A 27,022-nucleotide genomic window follows, 5' to 3' on the forward strand; every position below is an offset into this window, starting at 1 on the left:
CGTGGGACGTTAAACTAGATATTTCATTTCAGTTTGAAACATATTAGAGAAATGTAGTACATTTATTACTAAAGAGAAATGTACGTAGTAATAAACATCGGTAATTCCGTACATCATATGTGCCGACTACGTGGATATGGACTTGACACCGAGGCTCAAGCATCCGTTGGAAATTTTTAATATGTGTTTATAAAATTAATATCGAAATAACATTTTCAGGACATTGACAAAAACTTAGTTCATATGACCGCAAGTTTGATTTCATGGGCGGATGCTTATACGTTGAATAATTGTTTATCAATATAACTTTTAGCCTCCTTAGGTATACGGCACATCGAGGATTGAGCGATATAGTCTAACATTATACAATAATAAAAAATCCATATTCAGAAGTGAGAGTAATTTTGTACACTTAGATCTATTTCAAATAACCTAGAGTTTGATACCGTTATTTTGTATTTCTAACATAGGTCAAAAGTATTTATATAAATTCAGTTTACACAAAAGACATAGACAGTTGAGTCGTTTTCAGTTTTCACTCAAATTATTCTAAAATATTAAGAGGTTTGATTATTATTATTTTTCTCTCTTTTTTGGCCAATAAGCTAAACATATCATCATCATCATCATAGCTATTATGCCAGTATTGCTGCAGCTTAGAAGCTTCGATGTACTGTGGTCCTCAGCTAGTCTCTTCGTCTTGTCGTAGCAGTTTTCTGTTTTAATACCTTCCTTCAATTACAGTCTCCTTTGCCCCACCCTCTCTTTCCTTACAACATACCCTCTAGCACATCCCTCATAATGCAGTTCCTCCTCAGCCAATATCCAAACCAGTTCCACTTTCTCCTCTTAATTACATCTAAAATTCTTCTTTTCTTCCCTACTGGTGCTCTTTCTCATTCGTTTCGCGTTCAACCCAGCTAATTCTCTCCTTTCTTCTCCATGCCCATGTTTCGAAAGTCTAATTTTTTCATCGCTTTTGCGTAATTTCCATGTTTCAGCCCCATAGAGTACATATTAGAATCAGTAAAGAAAATCTTAATATTTAATTGGAAGTTTGTTTAATACAAAGGTTAGCTAATCGTGACTGAAAATTAAAAAAACTGACGCTTTTAAAGTGTAAAAATAATTTCGCAATTCATGGTATTTTAGTAATCTGTGTCGTCTTTATTTTCTTTCGTGCGTGTCAGGGGTAGCACCAGCTCAGTTTGGGAACCAGTGGAGTATTGGATGTGTTCAAAAATATGAAAAGATTACGAAACGTTGTGATTTATCTTATAAGTAATGAAGCATGGATACCTATTGAAAAAATAAAGATCATCGCCTTTTTGTACACTATTATCATACTTATACAAAGGTAAACAATATTATCATACACTTAGAAACATACATTATATTTCCGTTACTATTGGCGCATTGTAGAATTTATTATCTCTTACATCCAGAGTAAAATTTACATATGAAAAGCATAAGATTTTTTAAAAGCAAGACTTACAAGACTCTTGCAAGCAAGACCAAGACCAAGACTGGCTATGCAAGACCAAGACCAAGACCAACACCGAAGGTTCCAGTGCAAGACCAAGACCAAGACTGGATTGGATTCTTGGTCTTGCATTTGCTCATCACTAGTCTATTCGCCCGTCCGTTGGTACGTATCAGAGCAAAAACGGTAAGAGATACTAAGAAGTGCTCTTTTGGAATCGATTTACCGTCCCAAGAATAGGTTTCATCTCCTCCGTTAACCTCTCAACGTTGACAACTATAGAAGAAAGCTACAAGTAGCTTTTTTGGAGTCGATTCAGCGTCTGAAGAAAAGATACCATCTTTTACCCGTATCTGTCTACTAAAACCGGAAGTAGTAGAAATGTATTACTACTTCCTGTTTCAATTTTGATCTCCATAGAGAAAGGTAGTAAGGGCGCGCAATGACATTTTGATATCGATTCAGCGTCTGAGAAACAGGCTTTTTTTTCTTTGATCTTATGCCTCTATTGCAATCAGCAGTTATATTACTCCTAGTTTCAGTATTATATTTGCATAGTTTGGAAGTCTACTGTAGTTTTACACTGTGAAACGAAACTCATTTGATTTAAAAAAATCAAATGAATGGTGATAAAAATTAATTAATTAATTAATTAGAATACTCTTGTATTGTAGAATTTCCTCTTATTAAAAAATATGATATTTCAGTAACTGTGGATCTTTTGGTACACAAATACCTTCTATGTGTGCTATATTATCTTATATAATACCAACTTTATTGAAACACGTGTCGTACTTTGAGGAATTGTGCTTGAAGGTACTGTCAGAATGAAAAACAGTTCTTCTCATATATATATATATATATATATATATATATATATATATATATATATATATATATATATATATATATATATATATATATATATATATATATATATATATATATATATATATATATATATATATAATATATATATATATATATATATATATATATATATATATTATATATATATATATATATATATATATATATATATATATATATATATATATATATATATATATATATATATATATATATATATATATATATATATATATATATATATATATATATATATATATATATACCAAACGAGAGTTTTTCCTGTTCTCTCTTTTCAGATTACAAAAGAGAGTCAGCCACCCCTGCATCTGCCAGCAGCCGACCTCCTTCCACATCTTCCGTCACTTCCGGTTGGGGTGGAGATGCGAATTCAGCGCCACCATACCAGAGAAGAGGCTCCTTGCAGCTCTGGCAGTTTCTTGTATCATTGTTAGACGACCCGGCCAACGCCTCATGCATCTCATGGACGGGACGGGGAATGGAATTCAAACTGATCGAACCCGAAGAGGTGAGGAACGAATAACGTCTTTATACATCACTCACAACAATCACTGTTATGTATTGCCTATTTGTTCCTTATTTATTTATGCTCACGTTGTGAGATTAAGGTCAAATTTTGACTGAGATTTTATTTCAGTGAGAAGCCAAAGGCGCTGGACAACGAACACGACATGCAACAGTCGGGTATTCGAGTCCCGCTTGGAACATTATAGTTTGACGTAACTTATTTATAAATACCATTCGTCTGATGGAATGAATATGCGGACTCACAAGGAGACTTACGGAAGTGTCAATCATCGATTTGAATGAAACTTTTCACACTTGTAGAACATCAAAAAATAATCGACGCGTATTTTTTTGTCTCGACAATCGTGAAGATTTAAGGGTGGAAACCACCCTTTGAACGTTAGGGGTGGTCTCCAAGCATAGACAGAAAACAATAATTTAATATAGAAGAAAACATACTGCCAGGGGAGGGGTAGGACAGCTGATTCAGAATATGACATCAAAATTTAAAAAATCAAAATGGCGGATTCAATATAGTGATTACAATTACAAAATGTCTTCTGGTTTAAAATTCTCTGCGGTTAGCCAAGAACAATTACAGTTGGCAGAGATTACTGCGAGGAGGTTGCAGACCATTTTGAAATCCCCTTCTGTACTTATTTAATGGGATGCATGATTAAAGTGAGTCTTTGCACCTCTCACTATAGCGTTTACAGGGCCACAAAGAGTAGAAATTGTGGCACAAGCAATAAATCTATGACTCATAGCTACACCATACAATCTTTGATTTCTGAAAATGGTGTTGTTATCACCGTTGTTAATTATTTTGCAGGAAAAGAATGAAACATTTGATCCTATAGTCCAAAACAACCTCTTTTAATCTGAAAATGTCTTTGTGAAAACATCAAATTCAAGAAAACATCAGATCTTGTGAGATCATGGTTTCGAGGTTTTTTTCCCCAGTGTCTAATGTAAAGTCCATTTTGTTATTAGATTCGTGGAGAGGTCACAATTCACCAAAGATTCAACCTATTTTACGAGCAAATGAGTACCTCAAAATAGAAACCATTCAGCACTAACAAGTGGTAGGATTCAGCGTCTTGATCTGTTCGTCTTTAGGCCGTGGAAAATCTTCTTGAGATATTTTATTGATATCGTCCTCTACAACTTAAGTCTTAACAATGAAGTTATTGTTAAGTCTTTGTATACAAAATTAAGTCCTAACAATGGAAGTCTGAGTGGCGGATTGGATTTTACTTAGAAATAATGTTCGCTGAATTTTCACCACCAATCTTTTCTGAAAATTAAAAAAAAAAAAAAAATCCTTTCTACATGGAGAGGAAAAGTGAACCTAATCTTTAAGCTGAAGCAAGTTCATTGGGCTCAAGAAAGTTAGAAATTAACTTTAGGAACAGAGCCGTAGCTAGAATTTTAGGCGCCCGGGGCGAACTAAAATTCGGCGCCCCCTACTCTTTCCTTACCAAGCTTACTTTTTTCTTTTTTCTTTTCTTTTCTTTCTTTTTTCTTTCTTTTTTTTTACATATAAAAGAAGTAGCTTTTGTTGTTACGCTACGCTGGATTTTTATCAAGCTGCTTCGACAGACCATTGCAATAGTAAAAACGATAATTATGTATTCTTTTACAAATAAGGACTGTTTTCAAGAGGCTTATTTTGGACTTCTTGTTAAACTTGACAAAATTACCTTTGGCTGTATACAAATCCACTTGGAAAATTACAGCTGTTTACAACATTTTATACTACCGATAAGAAATGAAATTTCAATAAATTAGCAACTAGGCCTATGTGCTTTTAAAATGTTCGAAATAGCTGACAGCATTAATTTCCAGTAATAATTGTAGACTTTTATAATTTTATTCGGTATGTGACCACACAAATAGTACTTTAATCTTGATTCTTTTACGGGAAAAGAAATTGTGAAATGTAACGGAAATTCAGGAGCCGTCTTTGCGAATTTCTCAATATTGATCGTTGGAAGTGAAGAATATGTTTAATGCTTCTATTTGAAACCCAAAATATAGTTTAGCTACTACCAGGGCCGGATTTAGGGGGGTACAAAGGTGCACGTGCACCCCCCTCCCTTTTGTTGTAAATATACACTACCTAAAGTGAGAAGCTAGCACTGAGTTTTGCAAACTCAATAGTTTAAGTCAATTTTCTGAAGGTTGAAGGAAAAGAATTCATCGAGAGCAGACACTTAGCATTTCCAAAGGAATTCCTCATTCACATCACAGATGCCTAAAGGCTTTTAAAAAAACTCAAATTTAATTCAAATGTACTGGTAGTTATTGGTGCAACTCCCCTTCCCCCAGAGAATCCTGGATCCGGTCCTAGCTACTACATATGTTTGCAATTATAGAAATTACGTAATGTTAGTGTATTTTAATGAATGAAAATTCTGCATTTAAGGTTACTTATTGTTAATTAATATTAAAAATACACTAACACACATACACATATGTATTATATTGTATATATAATATATAAAATGTGTATATGATTTGTATGTAAAGTGTCACACAACTAGATACATACTCACAAAAAAATATATCCTGCCGATACAAGGATTTAATGGAGAAATGATACCAATAAATTCATTTAAATTGAAAGGATTTCATATGTCAATGAAATTAAAGAAAGAAAACCACTGATAGTGATGTCTTTGAAAAAGACGAAATTCGTTGGGTTAAGTTCTGACCCCTTAAGCCCTTATCCTACAACTGCTTAAAGTTCGAAAATGTTATTACTCCCCTTGTTTATCTTCATTTTTAATATTTCCGCGTAAACAGCAGTTTCCGTGTGTCTCTTCACTCCTCTCATTTTCGTACCTTCATTCACCGTAGAGATCTGCACGGGTCGGAATTTTTAGCCCGGCCTGGCCCGTGAATTTATAATGTGAGGCCGAACCCGAGTCCGAAATATGTTTTAGCCTTTAGGCCCGAGCCCGACCCGAGCTCGTGTTGATAATCAAATGAGCCCGAATTACAGAAACTTAATAATTAACGCAAAACTGTATTTTTATATACAACAATTACAGGTTCAGTTTTGCAATTTAAAAGCTTACATGATTCAGAAAGAACAAGATAAAGGTTATCGTTTGCACTTACTAAATTATCGTGTATCACAATAAATATTATACGGTTGGCAAGCCTGGTGTTTTGCCTCTAGCTAAAATAAATAACAAATATCGCCAATATACAGGATGGAGAACATGGATATCAAATGGTATCATGGAATATAACTCTTACAACATTGTAAAAAAAATCGATCTCACAGTTATTTATAGTAAGCTGAGCGGAAAGAAGGAAAATTAGTATTATTTTATAACACGTTTATCATTCGTTTCATATTCTGAGATTACAACAACAAATCCCTTGGCACCCTATATATTATCACGGAACACCTCGTGAGAATTTCATTTTAGTTTCTCCTCTGACTTAAAGCTGGTAGCACAACGCAATTGTAATATTTCTCCTAATTAACATGTAAGTGCTGAACTTTTAACAATTTAAAAGTAATAATTATTATAGTACAAGGTACATTATTAATGTCTTGTAAAACTAAACAAATTTTCAACTAATTTATCTCGGCTTAGTACTTTATTATTTATTTTTCCTATTACTCCCTAACGTCCTATCAATAAATAGAAATATCTCAAGAGAAAGTTTCATTAATTTCAAGTAGACTTTTATGTAATGACATTTGTTCTTTTTGAAAGAGATTAATTGGTTGTGTCAGATACACGGCTGACCTCTGGCAATGCATCTCTACAATTTCGTCAACGTTTCCTTAGTCGGCAGCACTTTCTCAGTGGCATAAATACCCTGCTTTGTAAGTAGTGATTAGAGGGGAAAGTGATTTATATTTAATCACATGTTGAGAAGTACCGGTACCGTATACGATAGTCGCGGAGGTAGGCTGTGAAACAGATGTCATTTGGGGAGCAATTCAACTACTATACGATGGCCAACTCCTCGTAAATTGCTATACTAATTTCGATGATGTTTGGTACATTAGTGAGCCATGGCCTAGCTTAGGTTTCTATTACGTTAGTTCTCTCGAACAGCTTTCATAAGAGTGGTAGAGGTACTTCAAAAACTTATGCCAAAATGCAGCATCTCACTCTCCTGTCAAGTTAGAAAGGTGATTATCTTCTGTTGCGTGAATATAGAGACTAGACCAATTTTTTTTAGTGTTTTATTAAACAATTAATTTTAAAGGTGTCTAGAAAGTGAATTCACAGGTACCATACGGATATAAACCACTTTTAGAAACAAAACAAGTTGAAATGAAAGGGAAAACAAAAACTATTTGTGAATGTATATTTTTATTTGTGAAGTTAGTTACTAGGACTTCCGTCTTGACGTCACAAAAAACAACCTTTTGTGGTTAGGATAGTCCAGAAATAGAGAACAGAAAGATGAAAAGTGAAAAACAAATTGTGTATATAAACTCTGGTAAATTCTACCAGAGGAAACTTGCCTCTAATCGAAGAGACCTTGCTAGTCACGTTAACCGAGTCGTTAGTCGCAAGTCAATTATTTGTCTTGTTATACTATTGTTGGATTGCTATAAAGATACAATTATTTAAGTTGAAATAATTCTTTATTGTTTTCTAATAGGCATGAAATGATTACCAGAGGTAGTATTAGTCAAAGTTATATTCCTCACGCACCTTAGGCCTTTGTGCCAGGCTTCATACTTATGTTTATTGAAATTTGTGTTTGTTGTTTCAAATTAACTCTTGGTTTAACTACTAAATCATTTGAATCAGTATAATTTTACTTAGAATGACCGGAGTTGATTAATATCTTTGATTTCTAATAAATTTATGTAAATGTTCATGTAATCACGTGAGCTAATTTGGTTTAATTCTCAGGCAGATTCTCATATCTTGCATTTATATAAATTACTAATTTAGTTGTAAGAACCAATCCAACCCACCCTGTCTAATTTATTTATTTGTTCAAATAAATTGATAGACTAGGAATGAGAGTAATTATTGAACTATATTAGCATTAATAAAATCCCCAATCACTTTATCGCGTAACAAGGTAATTTGTATGTTAAATATAAGTACTACCGAATTATTACATTATGTATCTTTACGTAAGTTCATTAAACACGTTTAAACACACGTAAGACACGTTTTATCACGTGTTACTTCATATAAACCCTTCATTACAAATAAGGGGACACATATCCCAGTGTTTTTTTTTTTTTAATTCTGATTTGAGGTCAGAGGAAACTTTGTATGTACACAAGCAAAAGTGTATTCACACTTCCATTTTTCATATCCTGCAACGTTAGACAGCCAAAAATACTACTAAGATTTCTTGGTTGAGAACTACACAAGCCGTTCTACAAGTGCTCTAGTTTATTTGAAAAATGTCAGTGTAGCAAACTTCAAAAAAATAGAAAAATATCCATGCCTCTGCGACGAAAAGAATCAGTTAGAAGACACCGTTTAGTATCTACAGAGCGATTGATATCATGAGAGAGTTAAAGAGAAACTATTTAACCTTGGATATACCAAGAAAAAATCAATGTTGGTCAAACATTCATTTTACTTCACAGGTTACAGTACTTTGTCAAATCTCTAAATGTTGTACATTATTCGTTTCAACGTTTTCACTTTTGTTAGTTATCAATTTTAATATCTCTACTAAAACTTTATGAAAAAATATCAGATGGAGATGATTTAACTCCCAACTTTGTTCCGCGAGAATATTTTTTTTTATCAGCAAAACCATCGTAATTTTTATTTTTAAAAATGTATTATTCTTATTATTCATTTACACGATAAACCTAAAAAGAATATTTGCTGGAGTTACATTACTGGTTTCCAGTGTGTATGGAAAATGAAACAAAAAAACGAAAAAGAATACAACGAAAAAAGAAAAAGAAAAAAGGAAGAAAATTTAAGAAAGTAAAAACAAGATGTGCAGTGCGTGTTAGTTCAGTTTGTGAAAACCATTTCATCGGTAGAAAACATGTCATATTTCTAAAATATGACAAGGAGTCCTATTATGTGTACACATAACATGAGTGTGTGTAATTTAATCCCCAATTAATAATACAAGCATGTATTTATTAGAAGTATATATGAAAACAAAAGAATACAAGCTCTCTCTTGTAATACGCCGTGATATATCATTCACTATCTCTTGCTATATTCTAAGTAATTGAAAATTGTAATTTCGTAAAGAAGAATAAATAAAAATAAACTAAAGCATAATCAAATATGAATATCGACGAATGTTTAGGATAATATTTCAATTGAAGATATCTCCACTTTCTCTATCTCTCGGTTAACATGTGCATGATTGTTGCATCTCATCTCTAGATGGAGAACTTTGAGCAAAGAGAAGTCATCATACACCCTGCAAGAACAAATTAAATTTAAAAGTATTAAGTTGACTTTGAGTAGACTTGAACCCATGACCCCCGGATTTCTAACTTAGTGTCTATAATTCCTTGACTATTGTTTCACTAGTGCCGAAGTCTCCCAACTTGAGAGTTCTGTTATGAAATAATGGTCACAGGGAGAAAGAACGGAAACAAAACTTTGATTTACAAAAAAATAACAGAAATAAACAGAAACTTTCGGTTTGCCGAATGAACGCTTAAGTAGCCAAGTCTCGGTTAGGACAACCCTTTCGAAGAAATCTTAAGTGTGACACAATATTTCTTTCCTACCATAGAAATCTTTGAATCTTGGTAGGTATTTAATTAATCACGGAGAAATCTAACAGAAGCGTTTTGTGTGGTGAAATAATACATTACTATCTGTCAAAAAGATTTTTGTCGCGGGTCTGCATTGTTTAACCCTTCCTGGAATCTACGTTATGAACAATCAGTCCATAAAATACGCATCCACTTCGTAATTCAATTATGTTTAACAAAGCTATTCAAGTAGCAATTATGAATAAAATTCATTTATTTAATCGCAAGATGTATTCAAAATACAAAATACGAAATAATTTTCAGAAAGTAACTTATTCCTTCCATTTAATATTTTCAATGATTAAATTTGTTATATTTAAGTATCTATATTAGTATTTTATAACAATAACAACAATTAAATTTAAACATGATTTCTAAGGAGCAAACGCGATTTGAATAAATATTATGTTACAGGTGGATGGAACAACATTTAAAGTTTAAACCTAAAATACTGTTAAATTTCTCTGAACGTTGATATATTATTTTTATTATTCTATTGTTCGCTTGTTTCTGTTGTACTAGAGAAGAAACACCTCCAAGAAGAAACACCTCACGTACCAAGAACTGACGAAACGTTGCCACGTTGGAATAAGAAGGATGCAGAACGTACGTCTCCAGAAACGATAGATATGCGTCTCTGATAAAATCAAGGCTTCTAGAACTCCATGCTCCACTGGTCTCGATGGCTATTGGAGCAAATACAAATTTATCGAGGAGATTATTGTATTTCCTTTCCTTTTCTGCCTCTCTACGTCTAGCAATTTCTCCAGCATTCCCAATAGTCAATGGGAGGCTTGAATGGACAAATGTGTCCGAACATGTAAAATCCCATACTAGTGATTTGCCTCTCATCCAAGGTATTAATGTCATGCCACCAAGTCGTTTATCGGAACGACGACAGCCTGAAGGTTCACGAATCGAAGGAATTCCTGCCGCCGTGAGGACTCGCAAAATGATGTCATTAATTATTTATAAAGAATAAAATAGTTTCTACATTCATTTTAATGTTGCAGTTTAGACAACAAGCTGTAAAATAAATAAAAAAATCAGAACAAATCTTCATACTTAGCACTTAACGTTAATACGAAAAAGAAGTAATCCAACTAGTCCGACATATTGTGTTTGTTACTGAAACTTGTGCTGTGTATTATTGAATGAGTGCATAACGTACTTGAACAGTGAGATAGTAATTAATTGTCTTGGGTTCGAACCTCTCCCGCAGCTATTTTATGATTTTTTTGTAATGCTTGTTAAAAACAACCATAAATAAATTGAACACTTCGCTGTGAGTGTCGTACGTTCAAATATTCCTCTAGGCATGGATGTTTTTAAGTTTTTCCGTCTACTTGTACTCGCATTTTTGTTTGATCAGTGGCGGCCAATGTTAGTGTTGCAGCATTGAGCAACGACCAAAGTATTTCAAGAAAAAAATATTAGCAGTATTAGTATTAGTATTAGTATTAGTATTAGTAGTAGTAGTAGTAGTAGTAGTAGTAGTAGTAGTAGTAGTGAAGAACAGAACAATACTTTTTAATTCCTTCATATATACTCTAAGTAACATATTTTTTACTTCCGTAACCGTTCCGTTAATAAATTTTAAAAAGCGAAAAACAACCCGTCACAGAGTCTCTAATTTATATTGCGGTGCAGCGAGCATACAACGACCAGATTTCTACAGCGCGGCAGTTGGAGTTTATGTTGAAAGGGGCGCTAAACTCAAAATCAAATATATTATTATTATACGCGTCTCTGGTGTAGGAGACCTGCGGGAGTTCATGTGGTTCGGGGCCTACGTTAAGCTGTAGGTTTACTTCTCATATCGTCTCGCTGCTAAAAGGGACCCTAAACTCGAAATCAAATATATTATTATTATTATTATTAAGTAGGGAATAGAAAAACGGTTTAAGGGTACTAAATTTGGTGATACATTTTATTTCCTCCCAGTTTGTTGTTACACTTGGGGCCCTAACTTGTGGGGGGCATCGGGCATCTGCCCCCAGGAAACTTCCCGCTGTTCGATGGGGGCCAATTTTAAGACAAACTTTTTTTACTCCACATACAATACGAGCATGATGTTATAAATGAAGCATCAAACAGGTTCACTACATTACATAAACGAAACAGCGCACAAAAGGTAAATAAAACAAAAACGAGTCTATTGCCGATTTCAGTAAAAAATGTCTACTATTAGGTGCCCTAGAAATAATATGTATTAATATGGCTTTGTGATTTGTCAATATTGTCCCCTTAATTAATTTATCATGTATAAAACGTGCTCAGGGGCGCAGCTAATGGTTCCGCAAACCTTGCCGTTCGGGAGGGCTCACAGGCTCCGGGGGTCCAAAAAGAGTAAGATGGAAAGAGGAGGCACAAGGATTAGAAAAACAACTTTTCTGTGGGGCCGTAATACGCGTATTCATGGTTTCTCCACCCCCCCCCCCCAGAAAAATCTAAGTTACTTCGCTGGTTATACCTATGGAGTGTATATTAACATGGTGTATCAGAACTATTTTAGATAGGTTTTCACGATGATGTCATATTTTTTTTCACTTAAATGTATTAATAGCTCTCATTAGTATCACCGTTTGCTAGAGTCTATCTCACAAGAATGTCCTCAGTTTCATGAAACATTGGCCATCATCTTACCTCGAACAATTTCTCACTAGTATTTTGCAACTGGAGATGATTTGTGTTCTCTACTGCTTTCAAATCGGTGTTTTTCAGGTTCAAAATGTTGTCAACAGCTAGAGCAGCTGGATTCCCGGTTTAGTCACCACCGGGATCGAGCTGAGAAGTGAGCCGGGCCAATAGCTCATCCAACCTTGCCGGCTCGCGCCGATGGTTCATTCGAACCGAGCTGCCTCGAGCCAATCTCTTACCTGAGCTGAGCCGAACCGAGCTGATGGCTCATCTCAACCGACCCGGTTCTAGCGAATGGATCACCTGTGCCGAGAAGAACCGAGTCTATTGCTCATTCCAATCGACCCGACTTAAGCTGTTGGCTCAGTTGAACCGAGCCGGAGTTCAAGCTGAGCCGGTGGCTGATGGCTCGAGCCGAGCCGGTTGACACCACTATTTTCAACTCGATATTAATCGATTTAAGCAGTGTTTAGTAGTTTTCATCGGTTCAGGTGAGTAGGGCCATGGTTTTCTTTCCCCTTCTTTGGTTATGACCCGAGTACTCTAAATAATATCCTTAACTTTAAGACTTTTCTGAGTTTACAGAGAACCAACTGAGAAAGGTTGTAAATTCCCTTCTATCGTTTGTTGAAATCGAAAAAAACAAGATCGCCTAGAATAGACCCGAGATGCACACGTAGAAGGCAAGTATATAGTATATTCACCATTTGCCAACATTATTTTAGTATGAGCAGTGATCGAAAAGCTACTTTTCAAAAGTAGCTGCTCTACAGCTACATGATAAAAAATGTAGCTCGCTTCAACTATTAGCTAGTTTTCCAGAAACGTATTCGCTACTCTTGTCAGAAATACAGTTTACTTGGCATCATGCATTATAATATACATGTTATGGCATCAACATGCGTAACTGAACTTAACTGAAAAGTTTGGTTAAAATATTACATAAAAGCTTTGTCTGTCAATCTGCATTTCACAGTAGAGTATGCATTCTGTCTGTTCTTTTTAAAGTATATATACTCTGTTCCTTTGCCTAGGCTTTCAATTCCAAACCATTTTTTGTTCTTGTCTTCTTCCTCTTTCTTTCTCTCTCTTGCTATGTTTCTTGTGACCCTATCCTCTTCGTTGTATCCATTTCTCCTTAGTTGAGTCCAGAACTTCTTTAAATGTTTTCCTCTGTTCTTCATTTGTGTTTAGGTCTCGTATTCTTTCTTCCATGCTTTCTATGAAATTCTTCTTTGTACTCTCATCCATATCACTTCGTTTGTGGCAATACACTCCCGCTGCACACTCTTTTTGGTACCAGGATGTAATAAATTCTCCTCCTTCCGACTTCTTTATTTTCATATCTAAGTAGTTTATCTCCTTGTCTACTTTTATTTCATTTTCTGGTATAATCCCTTTCTTTTCATCTTTTACGTCCCTTATGAATTTCTCCAGCTTAAGGCTCGAGAACATACTCTTAATATCCATACTAAATAGCACTGTGCTCTCATTTCCTCTTCCTAATTTATCTATCATCCTCTTAACCTCTTGCGTATTCTCTACTCTCCTACTTTCTTGTCCTTCTCTCACTGCCTCAACTATCCTTAAGAGAGAAGAAATATTGAGAATAATAGAAGAGGAAATGGGTGAAAAGAGAGTAGAAAATTGGAACAGTAAGAAGGTAAGAAAAGGATTAGAGGCATTGTGGGAGAATGGATATTGTATAATCAGAGATAGGATTGTTAAAATGAAGGAAGAACTTAATATAAAATCTTGTTTGAGTCCAGTACTATCAGATATAATAATGAATCGATGGGAGAAGGAGATGATAGAAAGAGGAGGAGTAAGATTGCTTCTTTTTTGCCGTTATGCGGACTACTGTTTAGGAATATGGAAGGGAACGAAAAGGCAGCTGGAGAAATTCATGAGGGACGTGGAAGATGAAAAGAAAGGGATTAGACCAGAAAATGAAATAAAAGTAGACAAGGAGATAAACTATTTAGATATGAAAATAAAGAAGTCGGAAGGAGGAGAATTTATTACATCCTGGTACCAAAAAGAGTATGCAGCGGGAATGTATTGCCACAAACGAAGTGATGTGGATGAGGGTACAAAGAAGAATTTCATAAAAATCATGGAAGAAAGAATACGAGACCTAAACACAAATGAAGAACAGAGGAAAACAGATTTAAAGAAGTTCTAGACACAACTAAGGAGAAATGTATACAACGAAGAGGATAGGGTCACAAGAAACATAGCAAGAGAGAGAAAGAAAAAGGAAGAAGACAAGAACAAAAAATGGTTTGGAATAGAAAGCCTAGGCAAAGGAACAGAGAAGATAAAGAGAATGCTTCGGAAAGCAAGAATTAGGACGTACAGGAAAGAAGGAAGCAGAATAATTGAACTAGTCAGAAGAACCAAGAGAAAAGCAATAGCGGACAAAGATCAAAGGAGGGTAATATATAGAGTAGGATGCGCGGAGTGAAACAAAATGTACATAGGAAAAACATAAAAGAAAATGCAAGAAAGGATTAAACAAGTCAAAGGAAGTTGTCTCAACTCTTAGACCCAGAGAAATTGAATATTTTTCATGTTGGTATACATCAGAAGTATCAGTTTTGTAGATTATTAAAAATTCTTGAATTGCCACAGCCGGAATCGAACTCGCGTCCCTACCATTATGAAACTAACGCTTAAGTCATTACTCTAAGACATCACTCTTTTAGGAGAAGGAAAAATTGGAGCTGCAGTGCTGAAATTTTCTGATTTCAGTCATGATAAAATAGTAAAGTTTATGCAGAAAGAATAGTCCAGAGAAGTCAACTTTAAATTGACAATTCATATGTAAAGAGACGCTCGTATGCTCTCGCCTCGGGCCCTGATTTTTCACAGCACGGCATTCGACAGATACTTATATTGATTGGAATCTGGTGTTTCAGGATTATTTTTAAGTTAATTAATTCAACAACCTTCCTCAGTACCTTGTTTCCTATTTTGACGCGTTTTACTCACTTTTACAGTTTCTCTACTAACTCTTTAAGAACAGGCACAAAAACACAGAAACATGGAGGACAGTAAAAATCACAAGCTACATTCGTGCGTTCTTCCCTTGCCTGAAGTAAAACAATAAAACATGGTGAACATGCAATTATTGGTCTTCCATTTTTTATGTGGTGTCAAATCCAGAGTTGGAGTGGGTCAGTGGGTCAAATTGATCGAGTTTTCTGAGTGGGTCAGTGGGTCAACAACATGTGACCCACTGCGACGCACCACCCACCGTGAGCCACCACTCACTATGACGCACTCTGACCCACCGACTCTCTATGCATTAGTTCTCCCATACTCACTTTCTAATGATCGACGACATTTGCCATCTAAATTCATACAATTATTGCACTCAAAATTTTTCACTTCATGATGTTGAGACAGAGGTTATTCTTGACACCCGGAGCTCACTTTAGGAACAATTCGTCAGGAAAAAATAATATATAATAATAACCGCATGCACATGACTGGCGATAGTTCGTGTTGGTCCCTTCGCGATTCTCCGCTACGAATCGAAGGAGCGCGGACTAAAACGAAGTCCTCGTTGCTACGCGGTGGTAACTTCAACACCCCGACGCGAGATATCTATTTTGACTCGACGAAACCCTGCCGGCAGTGGATACTAGCGGCAATCCTTCGACTTGTCTCTATATTGACGATCGACGTTTACCCGCAAGTGGGTCACTAGGTGTTGGCGACGTTTACCGCATGAGGTAGGTCCATTTTCATATAGCCTCGCTGCTGAAAGGGACGTTAAACTCAAATTCAACTCAACTCAAGTCAACAAAAAGTACAGTGCTTCGCATCATATAGCAATATATATGCTTACCACGTGCTTTATAATAATTGCTGAAGCTTGTTTATTACATGGAGCGCTTAGAGCACAGGACAATCAATCCATAAAGTTGTGAGAAAAACGGACATAAAATTTCTAATGTAAGCTTCTGTATGTTAGTCCACGTACCTTGATTTGGGACTTTCAAATTTCATCCGTCTTTCCACTGAAAAGTATCGATAATTCAATAAGGAAATAATTAGACTATGATAATTTAATTGAAATTCATCGTAAGTTTGTCCATGACAAACACTTTATCATTTTATATCGTAAAGGTCAGATCCATCATTATTGTCCAGAGCGGTGCTTGAGGGATTGACCGTAGAAATTCAAACTCCGGTTAGTTAGAATTTGACAACCGGCTTTATTACAAATATAAATTCTTTAGTCGGTAGAAAAGAGGACGTAGATCATGTGTCAGAGTTGATGACGATGTGTTTTGGTGGGTCAGTGGTTCATGGTGGGTGCTGGATCGGAGTGGGTCATGGTGGGTGGTGGATCATGGTTCAGAGTCTGTCGCACGCCATCTCTGATCAAATCTGTAAAACCAAACCAAACAAAGAGCAATATTACTGCACAAAACGCTCAACATCTTAGCTATTCATGACAAACTATTGCATGATCCGAATAACTCTAGAATATCCACAAATCATCATTTGTCATATTTTACCGAAATGCGTAATGACTTTTCTGACAACATGATCAATGAAAGCAAAGTTCATTGATCTCATCACTTATTCACTTATTCTCTTATGATCATCACAACCTTTAGGGTACTTCCCGCAGATATAGAAAGGTGAAATGTAGTATCCAAGCTTAGTGTAGCATGCAAGTAAACAAATGAAAAGCAACAGGATAATATTTCCCTCCTCCAAATCCCCTAAAGTGGAGTGTGTTGATTATTCAACAAAAAGACTTGAGATCCAATCAAAAATTCATAAAATATAAAATATGTAGCCAAGTCTCGACTTTGCAATAATAATAATAATAATAATAATAATAATAGTAGTAGTAGTAGGAGGATGAGGAGGAGGAACGGGTTAGAAGCCCTGCAGGGGTTGGTTAGGTTCTGTTCTCTTGCTAAAATTTTTCTGTACACTTTACATGACCAACTTCAAACAGCTGGCTACGGTAGCACGCGAATGTTGAAACTCTTGAGATCTGCGTAAATGCTGCCGGCTCTTCTTTGGAAATTAGAAGTTGCGATGAGGAAGAATAGTAGTAATGTAAATCGGGAGGAGTTAAAAACGATGTGGTAGCCTCAACTTGAAGAACGTTACGTGATATTTTCCTCATTCACGAAGGTCTATATAACTTGTTTTTGAGTTAAAGAAGGAAATCTCGATTAAGTCATTGTGACACTCATAAGGAACGTCTTGTCATACGAGCATTAGTAGTTTGTATAGTCTTACATGCATCAATTTTAACTAGCTAAAAGTTTAGATAAAAGGTTAAGTGACGCGTTAGGTAAGTGGTTAGCGTATTGAACTTCTGTTCGGAGGGCCCGGGTTAGAATCCCAGCCAGATTGAAACTTTTTCAAATGTTTCAATTTCAATTTCAACTTCAATACATACTCAGTGTGACAAGATAGATCTTCTCTCCTCCAGAAAGAAAAAGATGTTGGAATGAGGAGAATTGGAGAACGTCTCTCAATGAAGTCAATCATTTACTAACTTATTTCCAGCAGTTGTTCTAGATTTGATATTTTCAGCTGCTTTCAAGCATTTTCTGATTCATGCGTGGTCGGTATTTTTATTTCTCTAAACATACAGTATATAAAGAAATAATACATTACATACACAACAATATTAAGATAAATATATGATGTTCTTTGGAAAACACGATCCGAACCATAGAGATTCATCCTATAATGGAGAACTGTTTCGTTAGAAACATACTTTACAATTTTACATGGATGAACACCTGGATCAGGACTACCAACTGCTGTGAGTGCCGAAAAAACTTACGTTTAAGTTGGATTGCATCTGTCTAGGCGTTCTCACAACTGCAAATTACCTGGACCCCAAGCAATGAAATTAGAGCACTTAGGGGGGAGATACTTTTGTGGCTGGGTGTACGTCAATAATCTTCCGATAGTTTCTATTAATAATTTGAGTTGTTCTTAAACCTTTAGTTCTCAATTTTGTATCTTAACCACACGTAACTACAGGTATGACAGATTTTATTCTCATACTTTTGCATTTGGTTTCCCCCATTACCTGGTCAAGGACCTATATCCACCACTAAACAAACGTTTGTTCCACGTAACATTGAAGCACAACGATCACGTTGTCAGCTCTAAATTCAAATGACCGAATTGTTGCCTTCTATTTGTGGTTCTTTTTTTAACAAGCATTAGAAAAAAGGAATTATAAGATAGCTGCGGCATAGATTCGAACCCAAGACACCCAATGATTGCCTCACTGTTTAAGTACGTTATCCACTCACCATACACAGAAAACTTCTGTAACAAAAATAATATCTCAGCCTAGTTGTAACACATTTTTCGTATTAACGTCAAGTGCTAAGTATGAAGATTTGTTCTGATTTTTTTACAGCTTGTTGACTTAACTGCAACATTAAAATGAATGTAAATAACTACTTTATTCATATTTGCTACTTGAATAGCTTTGTTAAACATAATTGAATTACTAAATTGATACGTATTGTATGGACTGATTGTTCATAACATAGATTCCAGGAAGGGTTAAACAATGCAGACCCGCGACAAAAATCTTTTTGACAGATAGTAATGTATTATTTCACCACACAAAACGCTTCTGTTAGATTTCACCGTAATTAATTAAATACCTACCAAGATACAAAGATTTCTATGGTAGGAAAGAAATATTGTGTCACACTCAAGATTTCTTCGAAAGGGTTGTCCTAACCGAGACTTGGCTACTTAAGCGTTCATTCGGCAAACCGAAAGTTTCTGTTTATTTCTGTTATTTTTTTGTAAATCAAAGTTTTGTTTCAATTCTTTCTCCCTGTGACCATTATTTCATAACAGAACTCTCAAGTTGGGAGACTTCGGCACTAGTGAAACAATAGTCAAGGAATTATAGACACTAAGTTAGAAATCCGGGGGTCATGGGTTCAAGTCTACTCAAAGTCAACTTAATACTTTTAAATTTAATTTGTTCTTGCAGGGTGTATGATGACTTCTCTTTGCTCAAAGTTCTCCATCTAGAGATGAGATGCAACAATCATGCACATGTTAACCGAGAGATAGAGAGAGTGGAGATATCTTCAATTGAAATATTATCCTAAACATTCGTCGATATTCATATTTGATTATGCTTTAGTTTATTTTTATTTATTCTTCTTTACGAAATTACAATTTTCAATTACTTAGAATATAGCAAGAGATAGTGAATGATATATCACGGCGTATTACAAGAGAGAATTCGTGTTCTTTTTTTTTTCATATATATTGTTTACCCATTCGGCTGAGATCTCTAGTTGGCAGAGTGCCAAGGAAGGTCTATCTTAATGAAAGGAATGGACTGTAAAAGAAAAAGAAAAGGAAGGCGTTAGTTATTCGGTTTCATTCATTTTTGAGTTTTACGTCCCGTTCAGCAGCGAGGCTATATGAGACGTGGACCTACTGATTAACGTGGAATCCGAACCACATGAGCTTTCGCCGGGAATCGAACCCGGGTCTCCCGCGCCTTTGGCGCCATGCTAACCGCTTAGCCACGAAGGAGCTCACGTTGGTTATTCGGGTCGGTGGTAAAGGTATTGTTTGCAGTGTTACCAACCCGGCGCAGTAAATCTATATCTGATAAGATTTTATAAATAATAATATGAGAATGAAATCAAAGTGGATTACAGCACTGAAAGCACGATTACCGATTATTATTGTCCGTAGGCCATGACTTGGGATCTACGGTGCAAGATGAACAAACAAACAAACAAAAAAAAAGGAATCCAAAATTTGGAGGAGGGGATAAGCACAATACTTTGCCTTCACTGGTTGACGGTGTTGGCTCCATCATAATAAAATAAAAAAACGACGCGCGTACACACACACGCTCACGCAAGCATAACAACGAAACAGGTAAGAAATAGAACTAGAAAAATACAGTAAACTGCACACGCACAACGTAAGTGTACCGTAGAGAAAGACAGTAACTGAAGTTCTCCAGCGGGTTGTTGGCGCGATCAACCGAATATCGAAGCTCCTAAAACACAATGCTAGGCTGCATTTAAAATGCGCGCGCTCTGTTCACTGCGTGACATCATCACCCGACCAGAATGTATTGCTGACCTGGGACCAATTTACGTAGGCTGGCAACTATGTTTAAATTTCCTACCTTCTTTCATCACTCCAAGAGGAGAAAACGAACACTTGTTGTCCGTACATACACATACCCATTTTTTGTAATGGACTCTTCTACTTCTGTCATGCGCAGAAGTGTCGAGGGACCTAATGTCCGAGGGTAAACAGTACTTCTAATAAATACATGCTTGTATCATTAATTGAAGATTAAATTACATAAACTCATGTTGTGAGCGCAGAAAATATGACTATTTGTCATATTTAAAACATATAATATGTTTTCTACTGATGGTTGGTTGTCGCAAATTGAACTGACGCGCCGCACATCTTGTTTTTACTTTCTTAGGTTTTGCTTTTCCTTTTATTTATTTTTCTTTCCTGTTTCATTTTCCGAACACATTGGAAACCAGTAATACAACACCAAAAATATTCTTGTTAGCTTTAATGTGTAAATGAAAAGTAATAATAATACATTTTTTAAAAAATAAAAGCTAGGATGGTTTTGCTGATAAAAATATTCTCACAAAACAAAGATGAAAGTCATATTACCTCGACCTGATATTTTTTCATAAAGTTTTAGTAGATATACTAAAACTGATAACTATAGCACGGCCAACAAGAGATGGTCTCTGACGTTTCTTACCACATGCGGTGGGACATTGCAGTCCCTACTTTGATACCAGTGTTACCTACCACGATCACTCTGTCTTATACCATTAATGAAATTGCCCCTACAGTTGCACCGAAAAAAACCTTGACACGCGAGTAGTGGCAATGTCACTGCGAGCTGTCAGAGACGTTCTCTTACTGGACGCACTATAACAAGACTGAATATAACGTTGAAACGAATAATGTTAAACATTCGGATATTTTACAAAATGCTGTAACCTGTGAAATGAAATGAATGTTTGACCAACATTGATTTTTCCTTGGTATATCTAAGGTTAAAGAAAATTTGTTTGCGACTCTCTCATGATATCGATCGCACTGTAAATACTAAACTGTGTATTCTAACCGATTTGTTATTCGTCACAGAGGTATGGTATTTTTCTATTTTTTTGAAGTTTGCTACACTGACATGTTTCGAACAAACTATTGCAATTGTAGGTCGCCTTATGTAGTTCTCAAGCAGCGAACCTTGAGAGTATTGTTAGTTGTCTAAAATTGCAGGATATGAAAATTGGAATTGTGAATGCACTTTTGCTCGCGTGTATACATAAATAGAAATAAGAGTGACAATGTTTTTCGGCCAACTCCTAGTCTGCCTCAATTTTGACGAATTTTTTATTTTCATCAAAAGATCATGGCGTTACTCCTCATCTTAAACACTCACAACCTTGTGTTTGAGCAACTACTCCGCGATGAAAATGATAGTGCGTTTGCTCTAAAACGAAACTTTTCTTGCACCACTATATCAAATCAAACTTTCTCGATACCAATTTATTCGGTTTGGCCATCCACGACATATCACTCAAAGTTTCTATCGCATTATCGGCATGAGAAGGGCTGGCATGTAAAAATAATTGGCATTTAAACCTTTCGATATCAACGTGCAATTCGTAGTTTTCCTGGTCCCTTCTCACTTAAGACTGTTAAAATAATAATAAAATCATGTAACGTTGGCAATCTGTTGGCACCAAAAGTTGTCATAAGTTGTGCTTACACTTTCTGTGAAGAAAATACAGTTAAACGAAATATTAGAAAGATAACTGTAGATGCTAGAAAAGAAATAAATCTTAGAAAGATAAAAGCCCTGGTCATTGGACAGTAGTTGTCGGTATCAAATATAGAAGTATAAGGGAAGAAAATAGAGAAGGTTACTAGTTTTCGATACCTTTAGCAGTATTATTAGTGATGATATGAAGTGAATGTGACATAAAATCAAGCACAGGAATGGTGAAAGAAGCACTTAGAAAAAAAAGCCTAATTTGTAGGTCTTTGAATAAAGAGTTGAGAAAAAGACTCATAAAATGTTTCGTGTCAAGTATTGTACTACACTGACTTAACAAAACTCATGTTGTTGCAGGTCATTGTTTCATGGACGGACACTACGTGTGTTCCACGCCCTCGGCAGAGGTCCGTGACGGCTGTAGTTGTGTGAGAAACATTGGGGTAGTGGCTTTGTGAGTGCTTCATGTGAGATGCAATGTTGTCTTAAGTTGACGACATTCGTACGAGTCATCCTGGCGGGCGCCCAACGCATGGGACATTCTATTTCGGAATTGGTGTAGGAATTCGGCTTACTACACACAACCGTATTCAGAGTGTACCGAAAATGGATGCATGAAGGCGTCGTAGACCGCAACATACACTATTCTTTGTAGCTGCTGCCCTAAATAACGGAGACCGGCGACACCTGGGACGAATGATAAACAGACACAAGAGAGCAACAGTACAACAAATCATGACCCAATTCATCACTGGCCGCGCTAGCAACGTTTCCCAACAGGCAATCCATCGGAACATGCTTTATCACACACTCTATCGTACATTTGCCAGCAATCACCGCAGATAGACACTATAACAATGCCCTCACACGGTTTGACAAGTCATTGTATCAACTGTATCATGCCGTTGGGAAGAACCATGTATTTCGCGGACCGCATGGAGTGATTGATCCTGCGCTCGAAGAGTGTAGTGGGCATCCGCCCTGATGTGGGACATAGTTTTCTTGCATGGAATTGGTCCCTTGATTGTTCTGGAATACACATTGATTAATTCGTCGTGTCGTCAGCTGCTCGGAGATGGCCTTTCAACACTCTGATCGCACTGTGGTCTTTAAACAAGATAATGCGCCGCCACATCGCTCCGTTGTCGTGCGTCAATGGTTTGAAGAACATACAGGAGAGGTCCAGCTACTGAACTAGCTACCATGGAGTACTGATATGTACCTCCTCGAGCATATTTGGGATGCCGTTTAACTAAGGCTCCGTGCATTGGATCGTTGACCTATGAAAAGACCTAAATTGACTGCCGCTCTGCAGACTATGTGTATTCACTGTCTCCGAAAGTATGACAGGGACTTGCAGACACAGTTCCACGCCGTATCGTTGCGCTTGTATGGTCAGAGGCAGCCTACCCAGATGTTAGATGGGCGTTCCATGAGTTAGTGTATATGGGGCAGAAACATGAACATTACGCAAAAGTGATGAAATACGATTGGAAGCTTTCAAAAAGAAGATGTGGAGAAGAACGGGTAGAATTAGCTGGGTTTAGCTATAAGCGAATGAGTGCTAGAAATGATTGAGGAGGAAACAACAATTCTAGATGTAATTGAAAAGAGAAAGAGAAACTGGTTGAAACATTGACTGATAAGGAACTGTATCACAAGGGACGTGGCAGAAAAGAGAGGGAGAGTCCGAAGGAAGCTACAGTTTATGGACGGTATGAAAATAGAAAAGTCCTATGTGAAGACGAAGAGGCTAGTTGAAGACCGTGAAGCATGTAATCTTCTCACTTACAGCAAATGACCTGTCAATAATGTCAGAATACCAATGATGGTAATAATGATGATGACACAGAGGACACGTCGGTTTGAGGTAGAACAACCATATGTTGAGAGAGGGCACCCTAACACGACTCCAGGCCATGTGAGATTATAGTCAACAACGTTGTGTCCGTAAGATTTCTTGGAATTCTTACGTTTACACTCATATTCTCTTTCCATTAATTCTTCCGTAATTATTCAACCGTCTCACTTAATCTAATTGACATATTGTTGAATATTACATGAATTATATAATTTCCAATTTACCTAAAAAAAAAAAAAGAGTTTTAAATGGTACATATACTTTTTTGCAGTTATAATTTTTTTGAGTAAGTCAAAATCGAGGTTCAGAGACAACTTGACGTGCAGGGAGAGTGGGCATGAGGAAAAATTAAGAAAAATAACTGGCTACTCGTAGAACAAAGCGCCAAAGAGGCAGGGGCGTCATTTAGGGGAGCAGAAGGGGGCAATTTCTGCCCCCAGAGAGTTTGAGGAATACATATACTTTAATCGATTGTCTACTAATATACTAGTAGAAAACGTAAAAGTCTTTTGTCGGTGGTGCTCTTAACCGCCCCCTCAAGCAAAGTCTGAAAGGGGGGGCGCGGTGGCTCAATGGTAGAGCGTTCACCTCTGGTGCTTGCGGTCCCGAATTCGATCCCAGCCCCCGCCAAGTGAACTTTGTGGTAGACAAACACCGTGCTCGTGGATTTTCTCGGTGTTCTCCCGTTTCCTCCCACTTTCTTCATTCCACCATTTCACTCATCTCTCATAATCATCGTCTCCTTTAGCCTAACCGGCATAACTGTGGGACGTAAAACTCAAAGATTTCATTTCATTTCATTTCAAAGTCTGAAATGACGCCTCTGCAACGAGGGTGTTTTTTAAACACTTTAGGTCAGTCAGAGTTCTATTAACAATACTGACCCCATACGCAGATGAAATTATTGGAGATTATCAATGTGGATGTAGACGGAATCGATCAACTATCGACCAAATATTTACCATTCGCCAAATACTCGAAAAAAAGTGGGAATACAATACCCCGGTACATCAACTATTTATTGATTTTAGAAAGGCGTACGACTCGGTTAGGAGAGAAACATTATACAACGTCCTTACAGAACTTGGAATACCGAGAAAGCTAATTAGATTAATTAAGACATGTTTAAATGAATCCCAAAGTAAAGTCCGAGTAGGAAAATTTTTGTCCACGAGCTTCCACGTCGAAAATGGCCTGAAACAAGGAGATGCGTTGTCGCCATTATTATTTAACTTCGTTCTGGAATACGCTATAAGGAAAATCAAAGATAGCAACCAGGGCCTAGAATTGAACGGTATTCACCAGGTTATGGCATATGCTGATGACGTAAATTTAATAGGTGATGATAGGAGAACAATAGAAAGAAATGCAGAGATCTTATTAAACGCTTGCAGGGACATGGGTTTAGAAGTAAATGCAGATAAAACTAAATACATGGAAGTGCGTCGGGACCGGAATACAGCAAACTATGGATGCGTTAAAATATTAAATAATACTTTTGATAAAGTGGATACTTTCAAATATCTAGGATCAATATTAACAGAGGAAAATCATATTCACAGAGAAATTAAATGTCGACTAAAAGCAGGGAATTCGTGTTACTATTCGGTTCAAAATCTCTTGTCGTCGCGAATTCTGTCGAGAAATTTGAAGCTTAAAATATACAAAATGGTAATCATGCCTGTTGTTCTGTATGGCTGCGAAACATGGTCACTCACTCTGAGGGAAGAACATAGACTGAAAGTATTTGAGAACAAGATTCTGAGACGAATATTCGGACCCAAGAGGAACGGGAATGGAGAATGGCGGAAACTTCATAACGAGGAACTACATAATTTATATGGTTTACCCAACATTGTTAGGGTCGTCAAGTCTAGGAGGCTTAGGTGGGCGGGTCATGTAGGTAGAATGGAAGAAAGTAGAAACGCTTTCAAAGTCTTGACAGGAAGACCAATCGGAAAACGACCATTAGGAAGACCTAGGCGCAGATGGGAGGATAATATAAAGATGGATCTCGCAGAGATTGGAATACAAAGTAGAAACTGGATGCAGTTAGCTAAGTCAGTGGAGAGCTTTTGTGAACGCGGCATTGAACCTCCGGGTTCCATAGGCCATAGAGTTAGAGTTAGTTAGTTAGGTCAGTCAGAGAATGCTAGAGATAGTCAAAAATGAAAAAAAAAAAAAAAAAAAAGCAAATTAATCACATTAATGAAGAAAAGCTCTTGATACATGGTCGTGGAAGAGAAAGGGAAAGAAAATGATAATTGATGGGTAATATTTAGAAACATGGATATCAGTGTTCTGAGATTTCGTACTTTACTATTCTTATTGGCAGTAAATGAGACAAACAAACATACGGAACCGAACTTACAGCTTGCAACATAGAAACGAAAACAATGATGACGCAGTCTATGATTCTGTTTAGGCTATATACAATTCGTTCATCTACGATTGCTCATACATTGTGAAATCATCTTTACTTCTTCTTCTTAGCACTGTCCTTCTCACATTGTACTGCAAAAATCAGTTACGACGGTCGGAAGCATATGAAGAAGAGGGTGTAACTACGACGTTGTGATACCTGAAGCATGTGTAGAAGGCAAAGTCACTATCCAATAAGTATATTGGAAATACTATCAAACTGTAAGAGAGGAGGTCACTACCACGTAGGTAGGTCAGAAGCACCTGTGAAGATGTCCCTATCAGGCAGGTTGCTCGGAAGCATATGAAGAATGGGTGGTCACTACTACGTAGATAAGTCGGCATTTACGGGTTAATGATAAAGAATGCTTGTTACTTTACCGTTTACTTTACTGTATACGTTTAAACTGTTCGTCAGTTGAAACTATTAAAAGCATAACTTTACCCGTTGTATTATATGTATGTGAAAGTTGGGCGCTTACTAACAAAAGGCTGAGAGTAAGCGAAATCACGTGTTTCCAGAAAAACTTTGTTGCAAAAATATACTATTAAAACGGGTGAATGAATACTGTTGCTCTCGAGACGAGATATTCGACGAGTGTCGTAAGCAACACGTGGGCATAGCGTAAAATATTAATTGATTAAGTGATTGTACTA

At 36.4% G+C, this 27,022-nt stretch overlaps 1 protein-coding gene across 1 annotated transcript in view; it reads left to right on the forward strand.

Moving 5' to 3' along the window:
* The window catches only part of Ets96B (ETS variant transcription factor Ets96B), a 332,448-nt gene that overhangs the window by 276,688 nt on the left and 28,738 nt on the right, over positions 1 to 27,022 (forward strand). Inside the window, exon 9 of the mRNA XM_081735103.1 lies at positions 2,653 to 2,882. Coding sequence (XP_081591229.1) covers positions 2,653 to 2,882 — 230 coding nt within the window. The remainder of the gene's footprint in view (positions 1 to 2,652; positions 2,883 to 27,022) is intronic.

Source organism: Thermobia domestica, chromosome 13 (genome assembly GCF_964235325.1).
Source record: "Thermobia domestica chromosome 13, izTheDome1.hap1.1, whole genome shotgun sequence".
Taxonomy (NCBI): domain Eukaryota; kingdom Metazoa; phylum Arthropoda; class Insecta; order Zygentoma; family Lepismatidae; genus Thermobia; species Thermobia domestica.